Source organism: Protopterus annectens, chromosome 4.part1 (genome assembly GCF_019279795.1).
Source record: "Protopterus annectens isolate FY-2018-M chromosome 4.part1, PAN1.0, whole genome shotgun sequence".
NCBI lineage: Eukaryota > Metazoa > Chordata > Ceratodontiformes > Protopteridae > Protopterus > Protopterus annectens.
Genome location: NC_056734.1, coordinates 888,111,016 through 888,130,181, shown reverse-complemented (window position 1 = coordinate 888,130,181; position 19,166 = coordinate 888,111,016). Strand labels below are relative to the sequence as shown.

The 19,166-nt window shown below is 43.3% G+C and overlaps 1 protein-coding gene across 2 annotated transcripts in view; it reads left to right on the top strand.

The window, feature by feature from the left end:
- LOC122801105 (major facilitator superfamily domain-containing protein 8-like) overlaps positions 1-19,166 on the top strand; it is a 1,359,614-nt gene that overhangs the window by 1,193,885 nt on the left and 146,563 nt on the right. For both annotated transcript variants that reach the window (XM_044070628.1, XM_044070627.1), the window contains one exon: positions 18,938-19,056. In XM_044070628.1, coding sequence (XP_043926563.1) covers positions 18,938-19,024 — 87 coding nt within the window. In that variant the 3' untranslated portion in view covers positions 19,025-19,056. The remainder of the gene's footprint in view (positions 1-18,937; positions 19,057-19,166) is intronic.

The window sequence follows — 19,166 nt, the reverse complement described above, 5'->3', positions numbered from 1 at the left end:
CCCACAGGCTTGGGAATCAATAACCAAGGATCAGTGGATGCTTCGCATTGTAACCGGAGGTTACCTCATCCCCTTTTTCAAGCCCCCTCCTCCTACAAGGAAAATCCCGGATGTGCCACCCAGTCAACGGGATCTGGCAGCCGTAGAAGTTTCAAAGCTGCTAAAAAAAGGGGTCATCCAGCCCGTCCCCGCCGAGCAGATCGGATCAGGAACTTACTCAAGGCTATTTTTGGTGCCAAAAAAGACAGGGGACGTAAGGCCCATTTTGGACCTCAGCCTTTTGAATCGTTTTGTGAAGAAGTCCAAGTTATGGATGGTCACCCTTCAGTCCATTCTCCCGTTATTTGAGAAGGATGTCTGGATGTGCTCCATAGACCTCAAGGACGCTTACTATGACATATTGATACGTCAGGAGGTCCAGGAGTCATCTGCGCTTCCGCCTAGGAACCAGTCATTTCCAGTTTCGTGCACTGCCCTTTCGTCTCACCACAGCCCCCAGGGTGATTACCAAATGTCTGGCAGTAGTGACAGCTCACTTGAGAAGTCTCAGATTCCAAGTGTTTCCTTATCTCAATGACTGGCTCCTCACTGCCATCTCCAAGCATCTACTGATTCGAGTGTTGAGGGCCACAGTAACTTTGGGTCTCTTGCTAGGAATCTCTTTCAATTGGAAAAAATCTGTGCTGCGGCCATCTCAGCATATCACCTTTATAGGCACAGAGTTAGACACAAAAAGTATGCAAGCATTTTTGCCATCAGAGAGAATTCAGGTTCTACAATCTCAGGTCCAAATTTTGTTACCCAAATCTCGAGTTCCTACCAGACAGATTCTTCAGTTATTGGGTACGATGGCTGCAACCATCCTCCTAGTACCGTTGGCCAGACTGCACATGCGAGTGCTGCAATGGCTGTTCAGTGGTCATACCAAGAACTTCCCTTGGATCACCAAATTCTGATTACGGACAGTTGTCATCAAGATCTCCGTTGGTGGCTATGGCGGTCCAACCTGGACCGGGGGCGTCCTTTCGCTCTTCAGCCTCCTGTTGCCACAGTGACCACGAACACCTCCCAGATAGGGTGGGGGGTCATTATCTGGACAGGACTGTCCAAGGCACTTGGCAGGATTGCGAAGCGCACCTTCACATCAATGTCCTGGAAATGAGAGCAGTTCTTCTGGTTTTACAAGCACTTCATCATGCTCTCCGCCAAGGTGCTATTGCGATTCTCTCCGACAACATGTCGGTAGTTTGGCACATAAACAAGCAGGGAGGAACCAGGTTCTACCCCCATTGCAGGAAGGCCATGAGAGTATGGCACTGGGCCATAGCCTCTCGACGTTTCTTAGTAGCCACGCATATTCTGGGGAAAGCCATTGTGATTGCAGACAGGCTCAGCAGGACTCTCCTGTTGCCCCACGAGTGGTCCCTCAACAACAGAGTGGCTGCATTGATCTTCGCCAAATGGGGTCTCCCTTGTTGCGACTTGTTCGCCAGCCCCAACAATGCAAAGTGCAAACAGTTCTTCACTCTGACGCCATCTCAGGGGCAGTCTCCAAGGGACGCTCTAGCCCACACTTGGCCCCCGGGTCTACTTTATGCCTTCCCTCTGATTCCCCTTCTCCCAAGGGTGATTCAGAAGGCTCTCCATGTCGGGTGCGACATGATTTTGGTCGCCCCACATTGGCCCCGTCAGGTTTGGTTCCCGTTTCTTCAGAAGTATGCGGCACAGGGCCCTTGGATTCTGGACCCAGTACCGGACCTGTTATCCAATCCGTTGGGACTCCCTCATCCGTCCCTCCGGTCGCTGCGACTGGCTGCTTGGTTACTCCACTTCCATCCTTAGTTAGAGATCTTTCTCTTTCTTCGGAAGTAATGCAAGCCGTCTACCGTTAAGCTGTATTCCAGCAAATGGAAAAGATTTGTTTATTGGGCACAACAGCGAGGCGTTGATCCTCTTACAGCCTCAGTTCCGCAGGTCTTGGAATTTCTGGCTTCCTTATTTCATTCTGGCTCTTCAGTCTCCACACTTAAAGTTCAACTGGCGGCTATATCTAATTTTCATGTTGCTGTAGATCCCTCTTTAATGGCTAACAGACTTTGCAAGTCTTTTCTTAGGGGAGCCTGGCTCCTCAGGCCTCCTGTGGCTCATCCCGTGCCCCCTTGGGACTTAAATTTGGTTCTGGCCTCCTTAACTGCCCATCCCTTTGAGCCGGTAGCCACTTGTGATATCAAATTCCTATCATGGAAAATGGCTTTTCTAGTGGCTATTACTTCTGCTAAGCGTGTCTCAGAGCTTCAGGCGCTCTGTTCTTCCCCTTCGTATTTGATCTTTCACAAAGACAGAGTTTCCCTTAGATTGAATCCATCCTTTTTGCCTAAAGTAGCATCCCCTTTGTGCATCCAGCAATCTTTGGAGCTTCCAGTTTTCTTCCCAAATATTTCTACTAGAGCAGAATATACCTTTCACCAGTTGGATGTTCACAGGCAACTACGTTTTTACTTGGCTAGGACCACTCAGACTAGAAAATCTGACCAACTGTTTGTGTCCTTTGCGGAGAATAGGTTGGGTCTTCCAGTTGCCAAAGCCACCATTGCTAAATGAATTAAGGATTGCATCTCTTTTATTTATTCCCACTCAGGCAAGGAGTTGCCTTTCCCAATCAAAGCTCATTCTACTAGAGCTATGGCCACCTCTGTAGCTTTTCATTCCAAAGTTTCAATAGATGATATTTGTGCGGCTGCTACTTGGTCTTCTCCGCACACCTTCATTTCTCATTACAAGCTTGATGTGGCTTCCCGAGGCAGAGCTTCATTTGGTTCCGCAGTTCTCAGGAGTGTGTTCCAATGAGCCACCCGGGGTTTTTAGGTGCTAGGGATGCTGTCCCATCTGTTATGAATGTGGCGAGATAGGATCCCATTACATCTTTTAGTTATGTACTTACCATAACTTTGGATGTATGGGATCCATCTCGCCTACATTCATACATACCCACCCTCCTTCCCCCTACCTTTTGGATTTGGAGGAAATATAGATCTTGATAACCTCTCCTATGGAAGGTCTCTAGTTGGTTACAGTTATTGGTATATGTTTTCTGTATCTGTATGAATGTATAAAGCGAACAAACAAGATCTGGGGAAGCAGGTGTGGTGCATTGTGGGATAAGGGGTAGCCCAGCCAATGAGAGACTTCGTTCTAATATATTAGTGGCCGAGTCGGAGCCGACGGATCGGCTCCGAACCCATCTGTTATGAATGTAGGCGAGATGGATCCCATACATCCAAAGTTATGGTAAGTACATAACTAAAAGTTAATTTTTATGTTCGCAAGTTATCTATTTATTGCTTGTGTGATACTGGCCACACTGGCGTTATCCAGAGAAAAGTCAAGGCTCTGCCCGTCTAAGCCATGGAACTAGCCTCCCTACAGCTTCATTTGTCCAATGAGCAACAGGATGCACTTAGAAGAAGACAAAACTGGTAAACAACTTTTTGTATTGGGAAGTAGTTAGGTTACTATAAAAAGAAAACCCTCTCCCTTGGTACCCATGCCCAGATGGATACTAGTTCAGGTAGCAATGACTGAGTTGAAGGCTGTGCCCTTCCCCTGATTACTTGACAAGTAAGAGAGCATTAGATAGCAGTAGTTGCAGCATTACTTCAGTGGTTCGTTCTACTTTAGAATTATTCATGGATAGAGGACTAAAGCATTCTTACAATAAGGGAGACAAACTTCTTTCCTTGAGTGAAGTGTGTTTCTACTTATTTAGTGTTTCTTCTAACAGCATAGTTTTTGTTTTGACAAACTAGTGTCTTTTGCACATAAACAAGACTAATTGAAAAGGACATGATTTCCTGTGCCCTGTGGGGGTGGGGTGTCCAGCACAAGTTTAATATTTTAGCACCAGCCTGTTCACTTTACATTCAGATTACTTCTCCACAGAGAAAAAACAGACTATTATTGCTTCACTGTAGCATGGTGTTCCAGCTCCCTGTAATACATTACTGTATTCTCTGGTGCAAAAAAGCAAGCAGTCAAGATAAGGAAAGCTCTGCCTCACTTCCTAAAAACGTGGAAATACTAGAGCTAAACATCTGCAAGCAGCCTATGTTAGAGCGCAAAAAACAAAAAATGTTGATGAAGTGACTGAAATCTGATGTAGTTCCTGTGGGGTGGTCTTTTACATTTTAGGAGTAAACATCTTCCATCTAGTACCCCATGAAAGATCCTTTCTGTTTGTAAGTCAGTATTGTTTCTGACATAAAAAAATGTTTATTTCTGATGAGTCCTTTACTGGTTTTAGAGTGTTTATTTTATTTGACATAAAACTAAGTGATCAGTTGTACTCTGAGGACAAGAACCAAAGAAATCATGAAAGTCCTGATTATACTTGGGAAGCATTCACTACAGTATCTTTTCTTCTGCCATCAATCTCTGTCTTCAAATCCTTAGATTATCGATAGCTACTTCTCCCAGTGCCACTGCAGCTTGTGGCATAGTCAGACATGAAGATTTTTCAACCCAGAAATTCTCTTTGTAAACTTCATCTGTATTCCTTCCAAAATGAATAAATCTCATTTGGTATATGCACAAAACCTCTTATTATATTAAATAATAGATTGATAAAATAATTAATAGGTTCATAGGTAGGTACTAGGCTATCTGCCCGAAGGCATTTATAAGCCTAGCCAGAATGTGTTGGCTTTCACCACCCCCTTAGATTAGTTCCCTGTGCTTCTGTCCAGCAGAGCCACTGAAGTGATCCCCGGGGTAAACTTTCTGTTTCCCATCCACTCGTCAAGGTTTCTTTTGAAGAGTGTTAGCGAGGAGCTCTGCCTAATGTAGATTGGAATCTTGTTCCAAAGCATGGGAAGTCAATGGGACAGGAAACTATCCCTCCAACACGTCCTATTTATTGTTGTGGTGAGGTTTAGATCCCTAGAGCATGTGGCTCGATGGGATAAGGTTTTCTTTAGGTGGAGCATGTCCATCAATTCTAAGTTGGATATGGCCTTGTATGACAGGCAGAGATCACCTCTGCATAGGCAGTATGCAACGGAGTACAGCTGGAGTTTCTTCAGTCGAGCTGCGTAGGGCATCTGTTTGAGGCCAGTGATCCTCTTGGTGAGGTACTTCTGTGGTCTTTCCAGCTGTTGCAGGTGTCTTGTAAGGTACATCCCAAATGGGGAGTTGTACTCTATGATGGGTCTGATGAGTGATGAGCAGAGGGGCACAATGACCTCTGGATCTAGATGTGAACCCTTTTGTGATTAGGTGGGCCATGTGGAAGGATTTTCTAACCACTTTGGCAATGTGATTATCAAAGGTGAGATTGCTATCTACTTGAGACCCCAGATCCCTTATTACGTCTCCCATATTTAGGGGACTACCACCTATGTGATAGTTTTTGGGGACTTTATTTTTTCCAAAGGGGATGACTATGCACTTTTTGGCATTTAGCTTGAGGCCATGATTTTGACACCAGGTATCCGTCTCAGTGAAACCCTTTTGGAGGATGTCTGTGTCAACTGGAGAGTCAATTATAGCCCCTAGTTTGCACTCATCTGTGAACTTGGTCAGCCATAGTCCTCCTGTGCTTGCCTGTACCTCTGAGAAGTATATGCCAAACAGGAGGGATCCTAGGACTGAGCCCTGGAGAATGCCACTTGTAACCGGTTTAGAATCAGAAATAGCTCCCACAACTCTCACCATGTGGGTTCTGTCTGTGAGCCAGTTGGCAACCCATCTTGCGACGTAGGGGTTTATGTTCAGGCTGGTGAGCTTGTCTATAATACCAGACTGGGGAATGGTGTTGAAGGCCTTTGTGAGGTCTAGGTAGGTTGTGTGTACCACCTTTCCCTCATCTATAGCCTTGGTAACTGTCTCAAAGAAGTCCACCAGGTTTAGGAGGCATGATCTGCCCTTGAAGCCGAACTGTGTAGGGTCCATTGTTTGGAGGTTCCCAATGTCTCTGTTAATGAGTTCCATGATGATGCACTCCATAACCTTGCAGACCAAGCTAGTCAGGCTTTTAGGGTGATAGTTCCCGGGGTCTGTTGTGGCCTCACCATTGTGGAGTGGAATAACCGTTTCTGTGTGCCACTCTATGGGTACGTAGCCTGTGGAATGGCTGAGTTTGAACACTGTGTTTAGGTGAGGGGTTAGTTCATCTTTGAGCTTGTGTAGGACGCAGCCTGGGACACCATCCGGTCCCATTGATGCTGTTTATTTGGCTTTGGAGAGGGCTGTTTTAACCTGAGTGTCTGTGATTTCAGGGACTTTACATTCTTCTGGTATGGTTATGGGCCTTTTTGGGGGAGAGAGGGGGGTGAAGTTTGTGCTGAACATGTCTGCCAGGATATTGGCGATATCGGTCAGTTCAGTGTATTTTGTGCCATTCTGCACCAACTCTGAGCAGATCTGAGCATTGCCACTTAGATTCTTGACATAGCTAAAGAATGCCTTGTGGTTATCTTTGGAGTTCTTCGCAATTTTTCTTGCGAAGCTCGTCTTGGATGATTTTATGAGGGATCATAGTTTCTTGCTGATACTGATCAGTGATGTCTTCCCTTCTTAGGATTTCTGTACTAGTTTCCTCCTTCTGTTGTATAGCTTGTTTATGGCAGGGGTCCACCAGACTGGTTTCCTTTTCTTGGAGGAGTTAGCCTTGGTTTTGCTTGGGATGGCAGGATCCATGCATTCTTGTAGGTGCCTGTAGATTGCATTAGTAAAGGATTTTGCAGCTTGGACAGCATTATCCTTCAGCATAGGGGCTTTGAAACTTTCCACCTTGTCTTAAGTAATATGAAGTTTGCTTTTGGCAAGGTTTTCAGGGTAGTTTCCTTGTCCGGGGGTGGGGAAGGAATGTGGATATCTAAAGTGATTTGTTTATGGACAGATCTAACCAGCAAGGGGTTGACCTCCGGTGTGGAACACCGGTCGCCCATGTTGTTGATGACCAGGTCCAATATGTTGTCACCTCTGGTGGGAGTGTTAATCAGTTGAAACAGGGCGTTTGAGTTTATAAATTCTAGGAAATGTTAGGCAAGGGAGTTAGTACTTGAGTAGTTCTCCCAGTTAATGTTGGGGTAATTGAAATCACCCAATATTAGGGTGTTTGGTAGGACCTTTATGTTTCCCAGTGTTTCCAGAAATGCGGAATGGGGGTCCTGGGATATGGTAGGTGATCTGTAGCAAGCTACAATTTGAATTGCAGTTTTGCTCATTGTTAGTTGCACATGGATGATCTCTGAAGCGTCGTGCTGTGCCACTAACCTGGAGGTGTGGGTATCCTTGATGAATATGGATATGCCCCCGCCTTTTGTATTTCGGTTTGGGTTCTGTGGCCAAAATGTATGGTATGAGTTGTAGCCTGGTAGTGCTGGGGTGATCTCTGGAGCATTAAACCAGGTTTCTGTTACTGCACATATATAAATTTTCTACATACTGAGGAGTGCCTCAAGTGTGTGCATTTTGAGGTTTAGACTTCTGGCATTGAGTAGCATTACCGTCAGTTTTTTTTTTACTTGTGCTATTTACGGTGGTGGGTTTGTCTTTTGAGCCTTGCCTAAAAAAAGGCACTATGGGGGTGGCCAGAGCCTTGGCCAGTATTCGAAAGCCTAACAGGTGCAAGCCATCTCTAGTGAAGCAGCGTGGCTTGTCGAGCATGTCATCCCAGGCAGACAGACAGACACCGGATCCCCTTTGAATGACATCAGAAACTTAGCCAATTGTTGAAATCGAGAATTTTTTCTTTATACCGTGGTATCATTCTTGGTGAGGGCAGGATGCTACTCAGGGTCAGGGTCATATCGGCCTGGGCTACGTGATCAGAGAGCTCTTCCATGTCTCTCTTTATGTAGTCCAGGGAGGTACGGCTCAGGTCATTCACAGCAACATGGACAATCACAAAGTCATATTTGTACTTGTTCTGGAGTCACTCGATGGATTGCCAACTGGCTTACTGACAGAACCCACACTGTAAAAGTAGCCGACTACAAATCCAGCTCCAGACAAGTGGAGTACCTTAGGGTTCAGTCCTAGGACCGCTCTTGTTTGGCATCTACTTCTCTGAAGCACAGGCCAACACTAAGGGACTCTGGCTAACAAAGTTGGCAGATGACTGCAAACTAGGAGCCATTATTGAATCCCCAAATGATGTGGATACTCTACAAAAGGGCCTTACCGAAACAGATACTTGGTGCCAGAGCCATGGGCTCAAGCTCAATGCCAAGAAATGTATAGTTATCCCCTTTGGGAAAAAACATGTACCCATGAATTATCACATAGGTAGCAGTACACTAAACACCGAAAATGTGATAAGAGACTTAGGGACACAGGTGGACAGTGGTCTCACCTTCGATAACCACATCACCACAACAGTCAGGAAATCCTTCTATGTGGCACACCTCATCTCTAAGGGCCTTTCATCCAGAGAAAAGGAGGTCATTGTCCCACTGTACTCATCCCTCATAAGACCCATTATAGAATACAATGCCCCATTTGGTATGCACCTCTCAAGACATCTGTAACAACTAGAAAGGCTGCAGAAATACCTCACTAAAAGAATCACAGGCCTAAAGCAGATTCCCTATGCTGACTGCCTTAAAAAAACTCCAGCTATACTCTGTCACATGTCAACTACTCGGAGGCGATCTCTGCTTAACATACAAGGCCATGTCAAACTCAGAGCTGCTGGACATGCTACACTTAAAGAAATGCAAAACCCTCAGAGACACAGGCTCCAGGGATCTAAACCTTGTCATCACAATAAACAAAGCATGCTGGAGGGATAGGTTCCTGACCCAGAGACTCTCGAGACTCTAGAATAGACTGCCCATACATGTCAAGCAGAGTGCCTCTTTGGCCCTCTTCAAAAGGAACCTTGATGATTGGATGGGAGATAGGAAATTCACCCCAGGGATCACGTCAGTCGCCCTGCTTGACAGGGTTCCAGGGAAGTAAATAGTGTGGGAAGAAATAGCCAGGGAATTGTTATGGCTAGGCTTATATAGGCCCTAGGGCCGATAGCCTAGTACTAACCTATGAGTGACCTGTTCCACACAAGGTAATCATTAGAATGTGTAGGTCTTAAACTGCATTTTATAAATCATAAGAACACATTAAATATTGATTATGGTAGTATATGAACAACTTACATTATCTCAGTTACCTCTCATGCTATACACATGATGTCAGCAGTATTTTCTTTATCTTGCTGTCAGCTGCCACATAAGAGTAAACAGTTCTGCATGTGCTACTTGGTTGTTGAAATGTTATGGAAATTATGAAAACACAAATAAATATGTGAATAACTATCTTTTTAGTTGCATTAATCAGAGGTCAAGTATCACTGCAGTTGCATTGATCATGAAGTAAACATAGTGCAGTCCTGTAATTATTAGAGTGAATATGAAAGGGTAATACTAGATGCACCATTAGGATTGTCCTACAGACTAACCTGGAGGCATTGCTAAGGCTGAATGAGTTAAAACTTGCACAAACATATGTAAACCAAAGGGTAAAAGGGTCACACAAACCAACCATTCAGTAAAAACTGCAAAAAAGACCCAGCCAAACTAGAGTGTTCACAATGTGAAACCTAAATCTCCTGTAGTGGAGGCCCATGAAATATGTGCAAGTGACCATTAAGGACATATGAGTATTACAGCTACATAGCCTCCAAATGCCCATGACTTTTTAAGTCTTTATGAGTATATTCAAACCAATAAAACAAAACCCAAAATCTAATCCACATCGCCAGTTAGTGTTCTGTAGTACACAGCCTGTGTGTTTTAATGCATGTATCTGTTTTATTCTGTGTTGCACTAGTTATGCCTCAGATTTGTGGATCAGGCACCACATCTTTGCCAGTGCTGTAGTATATTGCACCCACCTCTGCATTGCATAGGGTAGTGCTGCCACTGTTTCCTCTGAATACTCTGTGCTTGACTCCTCCTCTAGTGGATCTTTCAGGTAGTACTGCAACGTTTCCAAGTCACAGATGCATCTGTACAACCATATTATTAAAATGACACCTACCAAGATTGACTGACTGCATGTCTAAGGGACATACTGCAGTGTACTACTAGATGTAGCTAAACAATGGAAGCATGCATTCAGGGGTCTGAATACATAATGTCCTTCCATATTACTGTTGCAGTATTCATCACCTCTGGGATCTCCTGCCAAGAGTAGCCCAACATCTGGCCGGTATACAAAGCCTTTATTAGCTAGGACATTGTATGTCAGACATATGCTCCCCAAGCAAGCATAGGGCATAAAGGTGACATATACATTCATATGAACGCCATTCACTTTTCCAATTATACTGAGTCTACATCTTCAATATAAGTACTCCACTGAGGGGTCCTTTTTCTTTTTCTTATATTTTTCAGTGGGTTACATGTCATCCCAGAAAGGGAAATATCAGTGTGAGAGGCAGATTTCCCTTAAGGGCCACCACAATAGGTGCTTGTTTTGCTTAGGTGTATCTCCCAAACATAGTTAGTGTTTCATCTGTCCGGCTTTTGTACCTGAGACTTTACATGGCTATCTTTTTTCACTTTCCATTTATTTTGAGAACCAGCATGTCAAGCTGCTGGCCCAATGTATCATGGCAGAATCTGCTGAGGTACAGCTGCCACTCAAGAAGAAGGCCAAGAAATCTAAGCCTGAGCCTGCTGCTGTCCAGCCCCCACTGGACATCTCTCTTGAGGTGCATGAGAACTTGGAGGACAGGACAGTTCGGTATTGCCATTGATTTCTTCTCACACAACCTTTTGAGAGGGTGGCACGTAACCTGCTTCTCACATGTCCTCAGAGGCCTTTCCAATGCCCACTGTGGATGTGAAGGGTGATCCACAGCTGATTATCTCCATGGGTCCTAAAGGGATTCCCCAACTCCTTGTTAGGGAAGAGCTGCCAGGTACCTAGATCGAATCCAGGCAGGGGTCAGAACCACCACATTTTGTCAGGGCAAATGTTCACTTGAAGAAAAGACAGAAGTCTAAACATGTGGTGTCAGCTACCAGGGATCCACAAAGGGAATGGCAGGATTTCACTCAAGGCTTGTTCATTGCTTTGATGGTGTTGAACCCTCCTCAAGGGGTTTTGATTGCTGCACCCCCTTGGTCCTCTACCTCCAAAAGTGCAAGGGGCCCTAAGTCCTCAGATCAGGACTCTGACTGATGCTGAATCTTTGCTTACTCCTCTCAGTTTCCTTCTCCTTTAGACTGTGGACTGGAGGATGAGGAATATGTCAGTCCTGCTTCTGCTTTGGAGGAACTATGCTTTGGAGACAACTGTCCTGTGTATGATGGAGCATTTTAAGTGGGATTGCTCCCAGGTATCAGATGTCCAGCAAAGGTATTATGAGTTGCTACAAATGGACTCAAAACTTTTGATCTCTCTCCTATGTTGCCTGCTCACTTGGCTACCTTCTCGGCTGTTTCCCTAGCATCAGATGCCCAAACTCCATCCCCTAAGAATTCTGGCAGGTTCTGTAAGGTGCCAGATACCTGCAAATTCTTGTGTTAGTGTCCTTCACCTGACAAAGTGGTGATTTCTGTGTCTACTGATAAGCTTTCTATGCTGTTTCCCACTTCTCAGCTCCTTCCCTCGAATGAAACAGCAGAGCTATGGAGAGGAGTGAGAAGAAAGTGTGTACTGCTTCTACTTTAGCCTTCAGGGCTATAAATTACCAGGCCCTTATGATAACATGCATTTTGTCTCCTGTTTCCCAGATTGTGAAGATTGTCTCTTGACATGCCTAACTCTAAGGGTAAGCCACAGGTCTTTTCTTAGTAGGGTCCACTTTTCAAGTTGCCTGTCACTCTGTAAAGTGCAGCTATGATGCAGTGGATGTCTTCTCTAGGACTGCTGTGTCTAGCTGTGTGATGAGGAGCTATTGCTGTCTTCACATTCAAACATTGCCAGATGATAATACTACTAGATGTTCCTCTGAATAACCAAAACTTGTTTGGCACTGCTTTGGCAGAGTAAGACCTTGCAGAACCAGGTTAAGGTAATGAAAGATTCTAAGCACATCTTTGTTTCTCCCATTCCCAGGTTTCAGAGGAACTATCCTAGTAAGACTGCCTTTTTGCATGGACTGCCTAGACAGTCTTCCAAGTGTAAGAAGGCTCTTTGGCATGTATTTTCTGAAAGTCTACTCAAATCCCTAGTCCCCAGAAGCAGTTCTTTTCTGACAAGTCTGTAGACATCTAACTTTCTGCCCTCCCTTACTCTCAACCAGGTGTGCTTGTTCCTCAACCTTTCTCTCTCTCTCTTTCTTTCTCCCAGTTTCACAAAAAAATCACCACAGACTGTTGTGTTATCTCCATTATCAGGCAAGGTTACTTTATGAAGTGGAAAACCCTTCCCTCCTTCTGTGGTATCCATCAACCTCCTGCAGAAAAAAACCCTCATTTTCTGGGAGTATTACAGGTTTGTTAGATTAGGTTACCATTCAGCTGATTCCACAAACTTAGGTGTGGGGTTTTAATCCAGAATGTTTCTAGACTCCAGAAAAGAGGGGTCTTGAAGCCTGCTCTGTATCTTTCTTTTCTGAACATTTTTCTCATAGTGCCATCATTCCAAATGCTTTTCTTTGGACTCTGTTTCTCCTGTTGTTTCCCTAGACCTAAAGAATGCCTACTTTCATATTTCTATCCACCCTGTATTCAGGAAATGTTTGCATTTCTCTGTTTCTTCCTTCCATTTTCTTTCTGCAGCCCCAACGGTATTCACTAAATGCCTAGCTAGCTCCAGTGGTCATCTTTTGCAGGCTTCTGGACATTCAGATGCTTCTCTTATCTAGATGACCTATTGCTTCAGGCTCCATCCCAGACCAAGCTACTGCAGGATCTTCATTATACCCAGCTTCTATTGCACAGCCTGCAGTTCATGGTCAACCTTCAGAACTGACTCCATCTCATGATGACATATTTCTAGGCAGTAGGAACAAACTCTTCCAATGCTAGCCTCTCATTCTGCCACCAAGGTCTGGCTTCTAAAAAATATTTTTCTTTCCCTGCTTCCCCTGCCCTGTCTTCTAGTCTGGGAGTTCCTAAGGACACTGAGGTTCATTGATTCTACCATCCCTATGCTTCCCTGGGCCAGGCCTTTTATGAGAAGGTTTCAGTGATATCTCAGATCAGTGTGGCTTCAACACTGCAACCCCACTAGATTATCTGGTGCCTCTGCTCTCTTGTCTCAAACTAGAACTTGACTTCTGAATTCAGTAGGCATCTCTCATTCCAGATGTGCCCTTGCAAACCCCTCAGCCTTCCCTAGAACTCTTCACAGATGCTGCAGAGCTGGGGTTGGGTGCCACTTCAGGCACCCTGAAGGTTCAGGGCCTTTGGTCCCCTCAATTGTGGGCAGATCACATCAACATTATGGAAAGGAGGGCTCTCATTCTTGCTTTTCAAGCTTTCTACTCACTCTGGTTGCCAGATCCCTTAAAAGTTTATATAGACAACACCACAGTCATATGCTACATTAACAAACAAGGGGGCATGAGGTGTTGCCTTGTTGGCTGACTAGACCTTCAAACATGGGAAATAACCATCAATCTGCAGGTGACCACACTGGTAGTGTATATACCCTTAGAATGCAATCTTGTGGCCGATTTTGTCAGCAGGTCCAGGACACAGCCTCACGAATAGGGTCTATATTATATAATTGAACTTTCAAAACTTTGAATCCCATATGTTCGACAGCATATGATCGAAGTTTGAAAGTTTGAATATATAATAAAAAACAAAAAACGAAAAAAAAAACTTACCTTAACAGTGCAGGCAGGGGGGCATGCACCCCCCACACCCCCCCCTACTTAAATAAACCAATTCTGAGATCGCACTTCAGTGCAGAAAAGGGAAATTCTCCCATTCTGCACTGAACGGCGCCATTATGCTTAACCTTGAACACTTGAAATATCGATCATATGGTGTCTACCATATGACGTTCGACATTTCAAGCGTTCAAGGTTCTAATAGGAACGCTCACGAATAGATGCTTCACATAGATGTGTTTCTGGACAGAGTTCATAAGTGGGGTATTCCTGAAGTGGATTGATGCCTCTTCTCTGAACAGACAGCTCCTGCAGTTCTTTTCCAGAGTCTCAAGTCCTTTGGCTTGGAACATGGACATCATTCCCTTCTGTTGGAAGGGAATGTTCCTTTTATGCCTTTCCTCCCCTTCCTATTCATTCTAAGCTCCTTCACAAGCTCAAGAAGGTCACTCCAAAAACATTGTTAATAACTCCCTTTTTGCCCAAACAACACTGGTTCTCCCTCTTATTCCATCTGGCCAGGGGCAGTCATTACTAGTCATCTCACAGCATGGACCTTCTCACACAGGACAACAGATCTGTCCTTCACCCACACTTGTTCACTGTTCAACTGACACTTTGGGTGATAGGGTTTTGATTCCCTTCCGGTACCAGTTTTCTGAGGACATGCTTAGGGTCCTGCAGGATGCCAGGAAACCCAATACCAGAAAGTCACATATGTCCAGGTAGAAGATATTTTATGTCTGGTGTCTAAAATATCACCAGGATCCATTTTCATTACATTTTCACTAGGGGTTCCCTTGGTTCTTTCCTGCCTTTGTAAACTGCATACTGGCTTGACATATTCTTCACTGAAAGCTCATTTGTCAACAATTTTTGCCTGTCTGCCACGGAAGCTTCCTCTGGGCTCTAGATTTGAAGTCAAGCAATTTTTAAAAGGCGTCCTTCATGTCAGACCTCCAAGAACACCTACTCCTCCTTCTTGGGATCTTAATTTTGTCCTTTAAAAGCTGATTTGGGCTCCTTTTGAGCCTGCTGCTGCTTCTCCTTTACAACATTGTATCTGGAAGACTACTTTAGTGATTGCCTTAGCCTCCTCTAGAAACATTTCTGAACTCCAGGCCTTGATGGTGGTCCTTACTTTTTGTTTTTTCATAGAAACAGGGTGCCTATCCATATGGATCCTTTTATGCACAAGGTGGTTAATGAGCTGCCCCTTAATCAGTCTATCCTGCTTCCTTCCTTTTTCCCTTATCTGTAGTCTGCTAGTGAAAAGTTTCTTTATATCTTGGACTTGCATAGACAGCTCAAATGTTATTTAGACAAAACAAAGGCCTTTCATAAATCTGATCAACTTTTTTATTTTTATACCAGGACATTAGGTTTGGCAGTTTCTAAGCATTTCCGTCTCCTCATGGATTTCAAAGGTCATTCCTTTTTGTTATTCTTTTCATGGCAAACTGTGGTCTGCTTCAATATGGACTCATTCTTCTAGGGCAGTGGCTTTCTCAGGGGCTTTCTTCAAGGGTTTGAACACCAACTCCATCCTTGAAACTGCTACTTGGTCTTCAGTACAAACCTTCACTAAACAGTACAAATCAGATGTAATTTTCAGAGACAGAGCAGGTTTTGCTAAGGCTGTCCTTCATGAGTTTGTCTTTCTCCTCCATGCCTTCCCCTGTAGCTTTTGTACTCTCAGAGGTTATGAATACTGTAACAGTGATATGGAAGAACGTAGTACAATTGTGTAAAATCTTACCATAAAAGTAGATGCCACTGTTGCAGTATTCACTCCCTCCCTCCTACCCCCATTTCTTTTCTTCTTTTCCCATGGGTGGTATTTTCTTCCTGGCCAGAGGTGGTTCTTTTCTTGCCTCCCTATTTCTGGATGTACATATTCTCCTTTCCACTGGGGTCCTACTTCTCCTGGGCACTTCACTTCTTGTTTGACAGCGTACATATGTCATATTTATGCCTTGTGTTTGTGCAGAGAGCATATGTCTGACTTAGGTAATAAAGGCTGTTGTATAATAGCCAGATATTGGGCTGTCCTTTCCAGGAGATCCCAGAGGTGATGAATACTGCAACAATGAAAAGAAGGACATATACTTTTATGGTAAGATTTTATACAAGTGTACTTTCAGCAATTTTGCATGTCTGCAAATGCAAGGTTTTGTATGTCATTTCATGGTGTAGGGGTATCTGATCGGGACCCATCAGTCACAGTTCCAGCACATATCCTGCATTACCTGCAGTGCACAACTATGGATACCAGTATGAGTGGCATGCTGCCTTTGTCAACAAGAACAGTATAGCCTGTTCCATAGCTGGCAATATGTGCTCCTACAAACTAGATGACACTAGTGGAAATCACTAACATGTCTGCTAACATCAATATGATGTCTCTATCAACACAATTAGTTGTTGAAAATGTCCTGTTTATGTAATGTATGCTATGTCAGACACTGGCTGACTTATCTGCAAAGTGAAGCATGTAAGCATGCAGTATCATTGGCACTACAACTAACACAGCCTGCTCAACTAATGTTGCTGTTATTCATGGCACAGTGGTGCAAGTAAAGCCTCTGTGTGCTAAGAAATCGATGAACCCTGGTAACAATAGACCTCTTAGTCTCACTAGCCTCCTGTGTAAAGCTATGGAGAACATTATCTCAGACTTCATTAATCTGGACATTGAAAATCTCTCAACACTGAACCCCTTCCAGTTTGCCTTTAATGAAGGAAGGTTCGGCCTCTTTAATCTCATTAATTTATTTGAAAAGTAATTGAAGCAGTGGGTAGTGGTTATGCAGTGCATACAGCATATCTTTATCTGGTCAAGGTCTTTGACACTATTCCCCATGCAAGCATTCTGGATAGACTTGTAAATCTGAATATAAATGTTTATACTGTGTGATGGCTAGCTAGCTGCTTGACTGACAGAACCCATATGGTTAAAGTAGCAGGAGACGTTTCTGAAAGCAAAACAATTACCAGTGGTGTATCACAGGGCTACGTTTTGGGCCCTTTCCTATTTGGCATATATTCCTCAGACCTTTATGCCAGCACTACTGGCCTATGGTTAACTAAGTTTGCAGATAACTGTAAACTGGGTGGCAGTGGTCAAATCTTCAACCGACTCACAGTTGCTCCAACATGACTTAGACCATGTTAAAAATTGGTGCAAGGACAATAGTCACAAATTAAATGTAAAAAATGTAGCATAGTTTATGTTATTAAATAAAACCATTACATATAGGAGATGCACCCCTCAAATCAGACATTGTTGAAAGGGATCTGGGTACTCTTGTTGATAATTCCTTAACATTTGACCATCTGTTGATAATTCCTTAACATTTGACCATCATGTCTCCACAGTAGTTCAGAAAGCCTTTCACCTGGCCCATCTAATTTTCAAAGAAATCTCCACTAGATTAAGAGAAGTCTTAATTCCCCCTTACTCATATCTTATCATATCCATTATTGAATATAATGAACCTTTTGGCATGTATTTACCTAAACATATCACGCAACTTGAAAGGCAATAAAGATTCATAGCTAAAAAGAATAGTGTATCATGAGAGACTGGCAGCTCTTTCTCTGTACTCAGTCTCTTGCGGAATCCTCTGTGGAGATCTCTGTCTAGCCTTTTGTGCCTTCAAAGATCCAACCTTATTTGAGCTCCTGTTCCTTTGCAGAACTAATGGTACATCAAATACAGTTAAAGGAAATAAACCTTAATCAGCAGATAAATAATACACATTACCATGGTATCCATATCCCAGCATATTCCTCACCTCTGGAACAAACTTCCACTACATGTTAAGCAGAGTAGCACCCTTGCCACCTTCAAGGTAAACCTAGATAATTGGATGAGCAGCCCTAATTTCTCTCCTGGTCTATCTTGTCTTGGCCTCCTTGAGGCTAGGGGGAAATTTTGAACAGGGTTTTGTGGCTAGGCATGAAATGAGATTGATTGCCTAGTCCTTACCTATGAAGCTATTCCAATCACACTCGTCTTGCTAAAGTTTTTGATTCATATTTTGTTGTTTTACCTTTAGTTTCACTTTTGGTTGTGAGAAAGGGATAGGTTTTGGACAGGCAAGCTCTAGCCAGCACAAGGGGCCTAGACAGCTATAAATGTACACAGACTGCAGAGAGGAAAATTCTGAGCATATCAAAACAATCCTGTCTTGGTTTGTGATTGGTTGTGGAGATGATTGGTAAGAGAAATGTTATTTTTACTGTTAAAAGGAGGTGCGACTGCGAGCTATATTGAAGAAATTAAAACAACTGTCTGGCTGGTAGAACTTCTATGGTCAGAACAGCTTTATTGTATTTAATTATTTAGTTGGATATTGCTGGTATAATTTTTGTCATAGAAGTTGATTTAAGTTCCTTTGAATTCTTTGCTACTGACTTTGTGTAAATTTTTTCCTTTGCAATATTTTATTCATTTAAAGCTAAATATGGATTTGTTAAATGAGTATGCAATTATTGATTTGCTAATGCACAAGTATCTTGTACAGTGTAATAAATGCTAAGGTAACAGCTGATAACACTGGTGATCTTTGTTCCTCGTGTCAAAAGTTAGATGATTTACTTACCATTGCTAGAAGCAAATCTCAACTTGATGATGATTGCACATGTGCAATTGGCATGGCTTGGAGAACAGTTCCAAAATGAGATGTATTTTTACAAACAGTTCAGTGACTGGGTGGCCACTACAGTGCATTCTCTCAAATTCTAGTACTGCTGCTAAGGGGAAGGGGAAATGGAATCCTGTGTATTCATGCTTTCAGTACAGTATCTTAAAGAATACTGATTCTTTACTGTATATGATATGGACTGCAATTAGTTACTGTGCATCAAAAATGTACCAGTCCATCTCTGTACATCAGCTGGAGCTCTGACTTATTACTGTGCTTTGCACAAAGTATCAGTTCATTCATATATGGCAAAATAATGGAGAGAACGTTGTATTTATTCCTAATTCATTAACTGTTTCTTAGAACTCTTTAGAAAATATCCTTCGAGAATTCATGCAGTGCTTTAATACAGCCAGCTAGCTCTTGCAGATATGCTCATCACTCACTGTGTCTTTATGAATTACATGTGTTGACTTCTCTTTACTGTATTTTGCAGGTTATGATGGGATTATCATATAAGTACTTGGTGGAACCACAGACAGACCCAACGTATAGGACTGCCCAAGAAGAGGAGGAGGCATGACATTAGAGAAAATATAAGACAGAAAACACAAGGTAAATCAGAAATGATTAAATAATTTATTTGGCTAAGGATTTTTGAATGTACAAAACCTGTTAAAAGAAAATGCGCAAACAAAAGCATTGTTAAGTGTGTTTAGTAGAGT